Source organism: Monodon monoceros, unplaced genomic scaffold (assembly GCF_005190385.1).
Source record: "Monodon monoceros isolate NGI ecotype Baffin Bay Population unplaced genomic scaffold, NGI_Narwhal_1 Super_Scaffold_19, whole genome shotgun sequence".
Lineage (NCBI taxonomy): Eukaryota > Metazoa > Chordata > Mammalia > Artiodactyla > Monodontidae > Monodon > Monodon monoceros.
The window spans coordinates 29,186,541-29,201,301 of NW_021703775.1; the positions used below are offsets into that span (position 1 = coordinate 29,186,541).

Genomic DNA, 14,761 nt, shown 5'->3' on the forward strand with positions numbered 1-14,761 from the left:
TTTCTTCGGTTTCCTACCTTTCAAACAGATTTTTATGAAGGCTGTCTTTTAAAAAGTCATCACTATCACCTTGCAAAAGTAAAATTAGGTCATTCTTGGGGAATAGGCTTTAAAAGTAAAATTGCTCTGGTGTCTCTGAATTACACTGAGTCTTTTGGAGAGATTGTTTTGTTTTCTACAAAGTTAAGTAAATAAGTAAAGCCCCACTGGAAAGCTCACAATGCAGGCATCTCTGGTCCTGTACTGGCTGTTAGAAAGTTAGAGCTGAAGAGGGGGTACTGGTAGAGACCAGAAACCCCAGCCATCCAGGCTCCCTCTCCGGTGGGGTGGACCCGTGGGATGTCTTGATATGCCTTGGATCTGAGCCGAATGTCTTTTCTCTCCCCAGCAGACCCGCCCGTGGCCGCAGCTGTGGTGTCCCATTTTAATGACTGCCCTGCTTCCCACAGTCAATTCTGCTTCCATGGAACCTGCAGGTTTTTGGTGCAGGAGGACAAGCCAGCATGTGTGTAAGTGTCCCCTGGGGTTCTGGGTTGCTGGGGCTGCAGACGTGCCAGCAACCCATTAAAAGAGCACTTCCCTCCAGAAGCCATGCCAGAGGCCCCTGAGAGCCTTGGAGCCGACGTGTTAGAGAATCAGAACAGCGGGCTAAGGGACACCTGCTTCAAACCCAGTTGGTTAAAAATCCAGGTTCCAGAGCCCTGGCCCACAGCCACTGAGGCAGAACTCCTAGAGTTTAGAGCCTGGGAATCTGCATTTTTAACAAGCACCTCAGGTGACTCCTGGGCTCAACAAAGTCTGAAAATTCCTGGATTCACGTTTTTTTTCTTTTTATTTTTAATTGAAGTATAGCTGATTTACAATGTTGTGCTAGTTTCAGGTGTACAGCAAAGCGATTCAGTTATTTCTATATATTTTTTTATATAAAGAATATATTCTTTTTCAGATTCTTTTACATTATAGGTTATTACCAGATAGTGAATATAGTTCCCTGTGCTCTACAGTAGGACCTTGTTGTTTATTTTTTGTATGGTAGTGCATATCTGTTAATCCCAAACTCCTAATTTTGGTTCAAGTTTAATTCACTACTTAGAATTTCTGGAGGGCAAGGCACTTGTTTGGATCCCTTTGAATAGCTGGAGCCTCTTAAGATGAGGTCTCTGCCCTCATCCAGCTAATAAAATAAGCCAGAAGTGCACACAGAGGGTTGGTGTACATGAGTGGTAACAGAGCAAAGCAACTTGGAAATAAAGATGCAGGCCAGGGCGTGGCATTTGCCACCGCAGGCTGAGCATGAGCCCCCAGGGGCTGCTTCTGAAAACATAGCTGAGCCCCACCCCAATCCCCTGAATCAGAATCTCCAGGAATGGGTCCCTTAGTTAGGAGCCACCAGTGATTGCCACGGTCAGCCCGACTGGGCAAGAAAGGCCCATAAGGAGAGCTTCCCGGAGCAGGTGTCGGGGTTTGGCTGGTGGGGAGAGCAGAGAGGTTGCTCCAGGCCTGGAGTGTTGGGGGACCTGCCGCTACAGTCAGTGAGGCCACAGTAGGGAGGAGACAAGATTGGAGATGAATTGGAAGCCAGAGCCTGTTGGAAGTGAGCCTTTATTCTCTAGGCAGTGGGAGCCGTGCCAGTCGTGGCAAGGGGTGTTTTAGGGAAGCAAATCTGTGCGTGGTGGAGTACTGTTAGGTGGCCCTATAGTCAGCCTTGGCACTGTTGACTTTTGGGGCTGGGTAACCCCTTGCTGTGAGAGCTCACCTGTGCACTGAAGGGTGTTAGCAACCCTGGCCTCTACCCACTAGGTGCCAGGAGCACCACCTCCCCCCAACAGTCGTGACAATCAAAAATGTCTCCAGACATTGCCAGATGTCCCCCAGGATGGGGGGGCGGGGTTTGGGGACAGAGGAAGAATTGCCCTCCACCTCCATTAAGAACCACCCATGTCTATGAAGTTGCCATTCTTATAGGTCAAAACCGGTTAAAATCAGCAATTTCATATGGTCCAAACTAATAATACCAGTAAATAATACTAAATGTTAATAAAAGCCAGCATTTATTGGGCTTTGCTTCATGCCAGGCATCGTTCTAAGCATGATCCATGTGTTAATTCATGTAATCCTCAGAATGATCCCGTGAGGTGGGCACAGAGAAGCTGTGCCCAGATCACAGAGCAGAGCTCACATTCAGACCCAGCCCGTCTGGCTCCTAAAACTGCATTCTTAACCATGATGCTTAAGGGTATCGGATCAGTAGCCCAGGAGAGGCTGGGGACCGGGAAAGCCTGCCACAGTAAGTGGTGGTGGGTAGGGCTTTCCTCTTCCTGAGGTGCAGCTGTGTGAGCCTGGGCAGGCCCCTCGGGGTGCCTCTGAAGCCTGGAGAGGCACACTGGCCACCTTCCTCCTGGGAGGCCTGGGTGAGGCCCCCAGGCCATGTCTGCAGAGCCAAGAGCCCTCCCCACCCCTAAATACAAAGCACGATGATGACAATAGTCGTCGTCATTCATGATGATCATTCTTATTAAAATACACATAGGAGCCTCTGGGAGGCTGATAGGATTATTTTTGATCGTAGCCTGGTCATTATGGAAAAACACTGGCCCTGAAGGAAGGGTGGCTTCTTGGCCTAGATCTCAGGAAGCCTACCAGTGCAGCAGGCGGAAGGCCCTCTCCCCTCCAGCGGTGCCCGGTGCCAGGACCTCAGGCTGCCCCGGGCTGTGCGATGGGAGAGAGAGGGGGGAGTTCTGATCAAAAGTGTGTCAGAAGTTCAGTTTTTCCACCAGATCAGGGACTGTTGTAAACTCTGAGAGCTGGCAGCCTTGAGCCTGGGTCAGCAGGTAACCTTGCCTGTGGCCGAGCCCCCTTCGGCTGGCGGAAGCCTTCTGAGAGCAGGGGGTGGTGCCTCCCTTGTTCTGTTTAGTCCAGATCCCAAGCCCCGCTCGTGGCTCAGGGAGATCACTGTCCATCACATTTACACACCATTACGTGCTGGTGGTCAGGAAGACCGGCTGTCTCTCTCCCCACTCACCCTATAACTATTACTGTTAATAATAGTAGTAACCTCTCTGTAAAAGCTGTAACTGTGTGCCGGGCCGGCTCCCAGCACTCCACATACAGTGACTCATGGAGTCCTCCCATTCTCCCAGCTTCCCTCTCAAGTAGAGATTCTTGCCCTTATTGTGTCAATGAGAAAACTGAGGCTCAGAGAAGTTAGGCGACTTGCCCGGAGCCCCAGAGCCCATAAATGGTGGAGCCGGGGTTCAGTCCCATCAATTCCAACCCTGAAACCCATGTTCTCAGCTGTTGCCCCTGAGGGCACTCTGTCTCAGCCTCACAGAGTTCCCCTCAAATAGCTCTTATTTCCAGGAAAGGTGTTGGCACCTGCAAGTAAACCTTCCTCCAGAGGAAGGTCAGGGTCATTCCTACACTCGTTACCCTCAGCACAGACTCTCAATGAATCCTTCCTGTGGGCCGAGGGCAGGGTCTACAGAGTCAGCGGAGACCCTGCTGCAGTGTGGGAAAGCTGACCGTCTGCTGGGAGGCGTGGCCACATGAACCTTTACCGCCTCTTTACCTCAGTTTCCCCACTGGATCTTGGCGGCCCAGGGGTGGTATTCAGCCCACAGACGTGTTTCATACCGTGGTAGATGAGTCTGCCTTGTTCTTTGGTGGTTGTAATTAGCTGTCCACATTTTGGAAGTCAGGTTTTACATCTCCAGGCAGACGCCCAGCTTCTCTGGAACACAGCCTGCCCGCCGCCCCCCCAGTTCCCCAGTTTCCACCTCTTCCTGCTGGTCCCCAACACTGAAGCCAAAGTCGGTCCCCAGTCATTCCTGTTGCCCGCTCTGTTCCGCTCACGCCAGCCTGCTTTGCTCACTTCTGCCACCACATGAGCTTGTAAGCTCAGTGAGGGCAGGACCACACCTTATACCTTTTTGTATTTACAGTATGTAGAAGAATGTTCTAATTCATTAATTCCCACCAGACCAAAAACTGTGAGTCCACACAGAGAAAGCAAAACCTGCTATCCCCGCTCTTAGAACTACCCCAGCTTTAGGGAGCTGACACACTCATCCTTGTCAATAAAACTGGCATACCTTGAAGTTAAGGCCGTGTCAGTCATGGCCTTACAGGAAAACCCACAGGGACCCAAGACTATAGTCCGATAAGAGGGAGCTCTTTCTAAAATACTGTCATTCTTAAGCTTTGTTTTCCATAAGAACAATAGTCCTTAGGTTTCCAGAGAACTAAAATGACATCTCACACTAAAATATGAGATAAGGAAAAAAAGTTACAGCAAATAACTAGTCAGAAATCACCAAAGGTAGTGAACATTATCCTGAAACATTTATGCTTCAGATGAACCCTAGATTGTATCTTTGGTCTCCCTTTAAAAAATCCCTTCTGGGAGCCAACCACTTCAGAAAACAAATAGGGAAAGAATTTCCAAAGGTAGTAAGTAGAACCATAGAAATGCAAGGTTAGGACTCAAACACCGTTTTTTTCCCTGAGGCAGATTCTGCAAACCGTTGGTCTGCTGCCTGCAGAAACCTTCAAACAAAGGAAAACAGTTGAAGGAAGCCACCCGGGTGACAGGTTTTCAGGGTTCCAGTGTTGGCAGCCAGTGACAACTCATCGAAGTGTCTCACCTATCCAAAAATTGCCCCTCGGTGACTGAACTCCCTGACTTTCCCACAGCAAAGTGTGAAAGCACATTGCTGTCAGCCAAGGAAAACATTCCACCTGGCTCTGGCCACAGTACATTCCAGTGGGATCTGAACAGAGTCAAACACCCAGAGAGGGGTGACCGCCTTCAGTGTGCAAGCAGACTGCCTGTGTGACCAAGAACACGCCTCCCGAGACATCAGGATTGGGAGTGGTTTTCTTGTTGGTGTGTGAGCCACTTTATGTAGATCTACTGTCATCTCAATAACCAGCAGGTGGTGGGGTGTAGGGCTAAGACATTAAGACATCACCCACCCACAGGGCTGGAGAAAGTGCACGCCCTCTCTCTACCCCCAGCGGAAGCAGGTACTGAGGGTCACACACCAGGCAGGATAACGCAGCAGTTAAAGGCATGGATTTGGACATCAGACAGATCTGAGTGACTTAGCACCGTTAAGCCTCAGTTTCTTTGTGTATAAAATGGAGAGATTAGTACTTCTCAGGATTGTAATGAGGACCCAGTGACCATAATGCATGCAGAGCTTTTGCTGTCCAAGACAGGAGCCACTAGCCATGTGTGGCTATTTAATTTATTTAATTAATTAAAATTTAGTTTTTCACAGAAGTAGAGCCACGGATGTAGGAAACAAATTTATGGTTACCAGGGGATACTGGGGAGAGGGATAAATTGGTAGATTGGGATTGACATATACGCAGTACTCGATATGTAAAATAGATAACTAATAAGAACCTGCTGTATAGCACAGGGAACTCTACAATAGTCTGTAATGGCCTGTATGGGAAAAGAATCTGAAAAAAGAGTGTATATATGTATAACTGATTCACTTTGCTGTACCCCTGAAACTAACACATCATTGTAAATCAACTATACTCCACTAAAATTTTTTTTTCAGTCTCACTAGCCACATTTCAAGTACTCAGTACCTCTAGACAGCTAGTGGCTACTGTATTAGCACACATACAGACACTATTTCCATCATCGCAGAAAGTTCTTCTTAAATTTATTTTTTTATTGAAGTACAGTTGGTTTACAGTGTTTGTTAATTTCTGCTGTACAGCAAGGTGACTCAGTTATACATATATATACATTCTTTATTGTTGTTTATTCTATATGTGATAGTTTGCATCTACTAACCCCAAACTCCCAATCCATCTGTCCCCCACTCCCCCTCCCCCCTTGGCTATAGACAAGCCTGTTCTCTATGTCTGTGAGTCTGTTTCTGTTTCATAGATAGGTTCATTCGTGCCATATTTTAGATTCCACATATAAGTGATATCATATGATATCGCCTTTTCTTTCTAACTTACTTCACTTGGTGTGATAATCTCTAGTTGCATCCATGTTGCTGCAAATGGCTTCTTTTGTTCTTTTTTATGGCTGAGTAGCATCCCATTGTATATATGTACCACATCTTTATCCATTCATCTGTCGAATCATCACGGAAAGTTCTATTAGCACATGAGAGAATATTGAAGCCCAGTTCCTAGCAGAGCATAAGAACAGCACGATCACCATTGTGAACAGCACATTGTTACCATCACCACAGCTGAAGGATCCAAGTCCTGCTGAAGAAGCAGTGAAAGTTGGGTAGACCATGGAACTGTACAATGAGGAAGCCCCTACTCCCTCCAGCCCACTCCTCCCGAGCGCCCCAAGCAGAGAGGTTCTAGGACTTGGTAAATCCAGTTCTTGAAGCCAAAAATGGGTAAACCCAGTACAGGTGTCCTGCGAGTCATGTCCCCACTCCCACCCCAGCCCTATGGATTTTCTCCATGTTAAAGGCAAGTTGGTATAAACGTTTTTCTAAAACCATGGTCCCTGGCCCTTGGCCACCTTGGTTCTTGGCCCCCATATTAAAAACTTTATCTCGGAGCCTGTGCCAAAAGGCGTGGCTACAAATCAGAGCACTAGCCTCCTGCCAGAGAGTACACCATTGTTTATGAAGACAGTGTCTCTCAAGAGCCTTGAAAATGCTCCCATTCTTTTATTTACATTTTTGGCACTCGTACAGCCCTTCCTTTGTGTCAGGCACTTCACAAGATGTTAGCTCATTTAATGCTCATAACTCTATGAGGTAAGTTTTATTACTAGCATGTTTTAAGGACGCAGAATGAGTGCCACAGAGAGGTTGAGTAACTGGCTCAAGATCACACAGGCATTACGCAGGGAATGGGATTCAAACGAATGACACTTTGGCTCCAAAGTCTGTACCGTGTTGTGCCCACTTGCGGGATCCTGTCCTGAGGAAGTAATCTCAAATGCAAAGAAAATGTGTACACAAAGATAATCCCCTGGCATTGTTTATGATATCAAAATTGGATACAGCCTAAATGGTAAGGGTTCAGTGAAGCAAATTGTGTATAAATTACAACCATTTTAAACAACTTCTGCAGTTTCCTAATGACTTAGTAAAATGGTGAAGAGATGTTAAATGAGAAATTGATGCAAAATCGTATTTTTAAAAAATCTTAACTATGTTAAAAACTACATAGAAGTAGTCCAGAAGAACTCCTTGTCAATCAGACTGCCATTTAAGGTGGTAGGGTGTACAACAATGGGACTTTTCTTTTCTTTGTCTTTCTGTTCTATTATATTGGGATGTATGTCCTTTCCAATTTGCTTAGAAACATTCTTTCTCTAATTGGAGAACATTTTCCTTAAGGGAAAAAAAAAAACACTTATAAGAGCACAGCTCTACATGCATCATCCTATTTCTTTACAATTTTAAAAGGCACTGTGAACCAGGTACAAAAGGGACTTAGGGGAAACACTGAGCAACTGGACAGGACTAGAAGGTCTGAAAACCCTCAGCAGAGTAGAAAGAAAGGCATATCATTGATCATTTAATTCTTGTTAAAATGAGGAGGCCTAAGCCACAAAGTTTGCTCCTAAGAAAAGCACCAAAGCAACCTCCAAACTGAATCAGTAACAAAAATGAGAAGGTCTCAGGGACTCGCCTGGCTGGAGCCCATTGCCTTTCGTCTTCAGCCACGGTGGCTCCTGCAGCTCGGACAAGCTCCTTGCCCCTCCTGTGCTACACTCTTTCCTTTCTTTCTTATGTACTTCTTTTTTATTCTTATCTGGGGGAAACAGCCTACATGTGATTCCAGAGCCTCATTTTCAGAATTATGAAGACAAAATCAGCATTCCAGAGTCTTGTGTTTGACGATATCCACTCTCGACAGATAAAATTGAATGGTCAAATGTTATAAGAAAATGTTCAGCCTTACACATGTGCCATTCCCCTTCGTGATAGAAAAATTCCTATTTTGCTCAGATTCCTTTCTTTTTTTTTTTTTTTGCGGTATGCGGGCCTCTCACTGTTGTGGCCTCTCCCGTTGCGGAGCACAGGCTCCGGACGCGCAGGCTCAGCGGCCATGGCTCACGGGCCCAGCCGCTCCGCGGCATGTGGGATCTTCCCGGACCGAGGCACGAACCCGCGTCCCCTGCATCGGCAGGCGGACTCTCAACCACTGCGCCACCAGGGAAGCCCTCAGATTCCTTTCTTAAACAGAGGTGCCGCATCTCCCATTTCTCCTGCACCTGAATGAGAGGACCCACTGTACATCTCCCACCCTGGGGGAATGCCCAGAGAGAGACGGGGAAGAGAGGAAGGAGAAGGGGGAGGGGCAGATTTTGAATTGTTGGGTCTTGATTCTGTGTCCTTAAATGACCTTCTACCTCAGTGGTTCTCAGGCCTGGTCTCACATTAGAGTCACTTGGGTGCCCAGACCAATTGGATGGGCATCTCCAAGGGTATGACCATGGCCCCGGCATTCGCCAGAGCTTCCCAGGTGATTCTAATGTACAGCCAGGTGGGAAGCAGCGCCTACCTGAGGTAGAGACAGCAGCTGAGTCAAGCATGATTCATTTGTGACCAGGTGAGGTGACTTTTCCCCTCATTGTGTGACTTATGCTAAAATAATTGCGTAATTAAGTCTCATATTAGAAGCTTGGGAATTTTTTTTTTAAATGTATGTCACCAAAACTTTTCTTGCTACTCCCCTAGTAAAGAGCAACTGAAAAGCATCCCTGTATTACAGTCGACTGGGGAGAGGAAAAGACCTCCCTCCATCCCAAGGCCAGAAAGTCTAAATTGTGTTCTCAACTTTGGCTGCCCATTGGAATCATCTGGGAGCTTTAAAAATGCTGATGCCCAGACCTTACTCCCAGGGATTCTGATTTAGTTGGTCTGGGCTGTGGCCTGGACCTCAGGATTTTTTCAAGCTCCACAGGCCATTCCAATGGGCAGCCAGAGATGATTTCACTGGTAAACCTTCACGTGGCTTTCAACTCGGGCTTCATCAGAATACCCTCGGCCTTTTCTTTAAGACCCCCGGGCCCCATTTTCAGAGAGATTTTGACCTGGGAGGTCCTGGGAGAAGCTCAAGTATATGGACCACTGGCTGTTCTGCCTCCCAGCTGCAGCTGGGCTGCTTGGTGCTAAGACTTGCTCTTCTTGGAGCTCACCTAGGCCATGACCTGGAGTCTCGTGTATTAGGCAGAAACTCAGGTGCTCCCCATGCCTCACTGGGGAAGTTTTCGTTCAGAAGCAAGCTGAGCTCCCTAACTCAATGAGACTGGGGTTTGAGTGTTTACTGCTGTGACACTAAGTGGACAGAGGCATTCTTTTTGGCATGAAGACTTTCCTAATGGGAAAGACCTCTGCCCAGGGCAGTACTGAGGCCAGGCTGGTTGTAAAGGGCCCAGCACACACATGGCAGGAAGAGGATGGAAAGTCAGCAAAATGTGACCCAGCCTAGAGGGTTATCTTCCCTAGTGAATTAAGACGGCACTGTTTGGGGGCATCTTTGCAACTTGCTATACACCCACAGCAGGAAGACCTCTTTATGGGGCAATCAGCCACCCCTCTTCCTTTTTGCTGTGCAGTTTGTGAGTTTGCCATTGAATCACTATCCCAGAGTAGTATCTTCTGGATTAATTTGCATTACCCCAGAAAGGTCTCCTTCACGGTTGAGATCCTTAGGTTTTTAACTCCGGAATCTGCCCGCCCCATCTGTAAAACAAGGTAAACAGCAGCCCAGACCTCCCATGCAGTAGTCATTGTTGGGATTAACAGAGATAGTTCATGTAGGAGTTTAGCATAGCCTTCGTTGATAAGATAATGTAATTAGCACTAAGATCCCACTATTTTATTTAAATGGGATTTCTTAGAGTCCCCAGCATTGATTTGTTAATTCATAGGGTTTCCAGAACCCAGCAGTTGAGGAGGTGTTAGAATCCTCCTCTCCCAGGGCCTGCAGGTTAGAGTAGGAACATCTCTAGCTGGGTGGAATTGCCTCCTGGGGTGCTCTTCCTATAGCCTGGACCTTTCACGAATAGCTGTGCAAACCCTCATCACACTACCCTTCCCTAGGAGGAAGCAGACTAACACCCAGCTACAGAGAAGTCTCGCTGGCTTGACTGCAACTCCTGGTTAGACATCTAACAATCCATCCCAAAGCCCAGGCTCCCCAACCCTCTTCTGTTCTGTGGTTCACCAGAGTTTTTGTAGAGCTAGGTCTTGCCTGCGGGAGACTGGAGGCTGGCCTAAAGTGAGGCTGGTGGGAGAGGCAGCCGGAGAGGTGGGCATAGTCCTAAGGGCCTTCAGAGAAGGCGAGGCTATAGGGAGATCCATAGAAAGAGCTATGGAAAATGGATGGATGGATGACTGGGCGAATGAATGAGTGAGTCTTTAAATTATATCTTCTTGGAGAATGTGGTCTTTGAGACGGAGTTTGAGGAAGAAAGTGAGGAATAATATTCCAGGCAGAGAAGGTGGCAGGAGCTGAGATGGGCAAGGGGAAGGTAGTCATTCATTCATTCACAGGCCGATGTGTCCTGAGTGCCTATGTGCTGGGCACTAGTTCAGTTGACATTAGGGGTGGGGGGACTTCTTGGGTTGGCTGAAACCTAGGTGACTGGAGATAAAGTAGAGGGGGTGGGTTAGGGTCCTGCAGATAAGGGGTGTTGGATACCAAATGGAGGAAGCCCACAACCCAGGTGGGAGCCATCTGGGTGCAGGGTGAATATTCAGGATGGGTTGGAGGAGGGACCCTTTGCAGGATTCGCTGTAGACACCCACAGCTTCAATCTGTGCATCACCTGTGCCTGTTGCTTATCGCCTCTCAGTCTCAAGTTCAGTGCACCGTCAGCTTTCCCCTACTGGGAAGGGGCCAGTGCCTTGTTTTCTCCCCAGCCTACAGGGTGAGCTGTTTCTGAATTTGTCCTCAAAATGATTTTGTTATTAAGACCAAACAAAAGCAAACTTGCCCCTGTTTCCTAGCCCCCAGTCATCGCCCTCCTAGCCAAAGTCTGTGAGAGTCTGTGTTCTTATTCACACTTCTGTGGTCCAGATCCTTTTTCAAACAAGGTCTTCTTGCCAGAGCTCCTGCATCTTCTTCCTCTCTGGAGCCTGCTCTCTCCTCCTCGGGTCTGTAGAGAACTCTACATGGCATTTTCCGTCCCGGTTGGCCCTCCCCAGCTTCCTTACTAACTGAAGACTGCAAACCCTTTGCACCCTTGTTGAACCTAAAAGCTCAAATCTCCTTTACACTTTCAAGATTGGAGGCTAAACCAAAAGCCAGATTTAATCAAGAGCTGAATCTGCGGCATTCTCATCACAATCCCCAGAGAGTATGCAGGGGCAGCAGCCCTGCTGAGTGAGCGAGAACCCGGACCCTGTGGTCAGCAGACCTGGGAATGGATTTCTCTCTCTTCCCTGGCAGGGTGGGCACAGGCAAGTGACTTGGCTTTTCTGTGCAAAGACTAAGTGAGAAAACATGTGTCAAATGTAAACTAACCTCTAACAGAAAAGCAAGTTCAGACAAAAGAATTCAAACTAAAGTATACCTTTAAAGGAGGTACATAACAGTTGGGCTTTGGGATAAAGAGCACCAGTGAGAGACTTTTCCATTAAGCAGCATTAAAGACAGAAGCTATATGTTCTGGTATCCCAGGTTGTAGCCTTAAGCAGCCATTTTTGCAGTATCTCCTGTTTGCCATAACCTTAAACCCATACAGTACCTGAAAATGATTCAATTTGTTGCTAGCATTGAGCAAAACCTGTACTCCAGGAAAATGCACTATATTTGTCCTGTGACTCCTTCTGGCATGTGGGGTCTGGCAGCCCGGGAGCCCAGGTTTAAGGGAATCACAAATGCAATGCGCCTGGGGCTGACCCTGCACAAGAGCAGGCATACCAGGACCCTTAATCCCCCTTCATTTTCCTTGCCCTTCCAAAGCCTTTTAATCTAAAAGTGAAAGTGACAGTCTGGCTATTTCATCAAAAGGTAGACTCTTAAAAAAAAAAAAATTTAACTATCATTGTCGTGTCCGAAGGGCGGTGGAGAGGGACAAAAACCTTTAAATCCAGTGTGATGTTTGGTGCAAGACTGCCCCTCAAGGAAGTCCCCTGTGGGAAGGAAGCTATCCCACCTGAGAAGGCAGTGGTGATCAAACATTTTCATTACAATAAAAAAGTCACCCCAGACAAAGGGACCTGTGTGTAAGCTAAGTATCTTCTACTGAGAAGAATCATATGCTTGGCGGGAAAAAAAAGGGGCCTGCATCAGAAAATGACCATCGCTTCCTTATGCCTAGAGCGTGTCCTGAGGAATCACCATGCACGAAGCCAGCCAGAATCTGGGTGGGGGGAGTTTAGCATAGGTGAGGGCTACGTGGAAGAAGCAGCTTCAGCCCTCAGCTCTTAGGAGGAGGCCGCTACTGAAATGATTGATGCCAAAGAGTCTCTGAATAGTAGCAATACAAGTAATACTATCACCTTGTGTTGGTATTGCCCTTTACAGGCTGCATGCATGTTCATAAACATGCATCGTTTTGTGCCGTTACTAATCCTCTAGCAGAGAGAGGCCAGCTGTTATTACCAGATAGTGGTGCTGGCCTCTAGTCCAGTACACGCTCCACCTGGTAAATGTCTGCAGAACGAATTAAACTTGAAGAAGATAAAAAAGCAAACCACAGTCTTTGTCTCCTGCGGGTTTAGCATGTTGTCTTTCTCTCATCACTAGGAATTCTGAATACACACATTTAGTTTAAAAATAACCTGGATTTTTATGAACTGCCAAAATGAGCTCCGTGTCTTGGACACACTTGCCGCCCTCCTCACTCCCCCGGGATCTGGCATGGTTACCGTAATAACGAAGTGCCTCAGCAACACCTTCCCCTCAGATGATAAGCTGGTGAGTTATCCCTTGTTCTCCAAGCAAGAGGAGCCTGTGCAGGGGAGTAGGAGAAATTTTGCTGATGCCCTTGCCTCCAATAGCAAAGGCTGGAGGGGCCCCTTTGGGCTTTTCCCCTCCGGCCCAGCCTTCCTGGGGAGTGGGGAGAATGAGACTTCTGCCTGGAGAGCACGCTGACTCTTTCTGTCTTCCTCAGCTGCCACTCTGGGTACGTCGGTGCACGCTGTGAACACGCGGACCTCCTGGCCGTGGTGGCCGCCAGCCAGAAGAAGCAGGCCATTACTGCCTTGGTGGTGGTCTCCATCGTGGCCCTGACTGTCCTTATCATCACGTGTGTGCTGATACAGTGAGTCTTTGCTACCCCTGAGGCCGGGACCCCCACCTGCAGGCCCTCCCGGGGCCATAACGGGGCCACCACGACAGTTTACTGCTGTGATGTCTGATTAGTGTTAGCGAAGCAAAGAGGAACTTTGGTGACAGCCAAGTCATGTGAAAGGCACACACCCTGGCAGGTCTGCAGCACACATCCTGGGAGGTGCCCCGTTGAAAGCAGAGCCAAAGGTGCTCTCTCTCTGCTGTGGGCTTGGAGCCTTCACCATTGTCATGGGGATGTGCAGGGGTTCCAGAGGGAACTAGAAACGGCTCCCAGCCTCCCGTGGGCAGTAGCGGCCTCGCTTCCTCTCCACAGAAGGCACTTGGCGAATCCTAAAGCCACTGTTGCTGTTATGACAGGCCTCCCCCTTTCTCTACCTCTCTGCCCTATTCCTCCTCCTCTGAAACTCAGTCTCTGCCTGACATCTTCCAGGAAGCCTTCCTGAGCCCTAGACCAACCGAGCCCTTTTCCCGGTGTATCTTAGCCTCCTTTGCTTGCCCATATCTCCCGACTGGACTGCCCTGCAAAGGGAGAGGCCCTAGGGCTGTATTTCCAGCGTCTGGCCAGATTTATTCCCTGGAAGTATCTGGAGACCTCTAAGTCACAGAGCAAGCACAGAGTATGCTGCCTGATTGGACACGCACAAGAAATGGACATACCGGCCAAAGGCTGCGGCTAGCTCAGCGTAAAGTAGCTCGTGGTGGAAACAGTAAGTAGACAGGCCCCTCTAGCCAGGCCTGGAGGAAGCAGTGCGTGTTCCCACAGGGAGCCAGACTTGAGCCCTCTGGGGTTGCCTGGGTTTGGGACAGATAAATAAGAGTCTCCGTCCCGTTTGTTTATTGACTGTTGCTGTTGGAGCGTCTAAAGCACACGCTCCTGGTTCTGGGAATGAACGGGGTGCCCCTAGAGCCCCATCTTGTTGACAGTAGCCGCAGCGCACTCACATCCTCCTCCTGGATCAAGCCAGTGTTAAGGGGGAGGCATGAGGTCTCAGCTGGGCTGTTCTACTCCCATGTGTCTTGGGAAAACATGTTTGCAGGCTGGGGCATAGCTCAGGTTCTGCTACTCGTGAAGACCCCCTGGGGAAGCAGGAGCAACCTAATGACCACTAGCCTCGATTCTCATGGCCGGCTGGCTATGTGGGGTGCCCGTCACTCCCACAGTCCTGTTTCTGTGGCGAGGAGGGTCCCAGAGCCGTAGGAACAAGACTCGGTGCCCACGTGGGCCTCCCCAGGGGGAGTGAAAAGCTCATTTTGCCATATTCTCTAAAGACAGAAACAACCCAGGGTACCTGCGCGGCCTCTCTGATTGCCAGGGAGGAGTTCCCAGGGAGGCAGCCATCCCATCTCTCCTCTGTCCTTTCCAAGCCCATCCTTGCCAGAGAGCAAGTTCAGAATCCCTGAGAGACCAAGCCCTCGCCAGACTTCTGGTTGCCGGGGCACGGGGTCCCTCCTGAGTGACAGAGTTGGTTGGGACCAGCTCATCCCATGCCAGAGGGACCTAGAG

The 14,761-nt window shown here is 48.6% G+C and overlaps 1 protein-coding gene across 3 annotated transcripts in view; it reads left to right on the forward strand.

Annotated features, from left to right (window-relative positions):
* TGFA (transforming growth factor alpha) overlaps positions 1 to 14,761 on the forward strand; it is a 107,505-nt gene that overhangs the window by 85,408 nt on the left and 7,336 nt on the right. For 2 of the 3 annotated variants that reach the window (XM_029232628.1, XM_029232626.1), the window contains exons 3-4: positions 389 to 509; positions 13,079 to 13,228. In XM_029232628.1, the coding sequence (XP_029088461.1) occupies positions 389 to 509; positions 13,079 to 13,228 (271 nt within the window). The remainder of the gene's footprint in view (positions 1 to 388; positions 510 to 13,078; positions 13,229 to 14,761) is intronic. The other variant, XM_029232627.1, reaches the window with a different exon arrangement.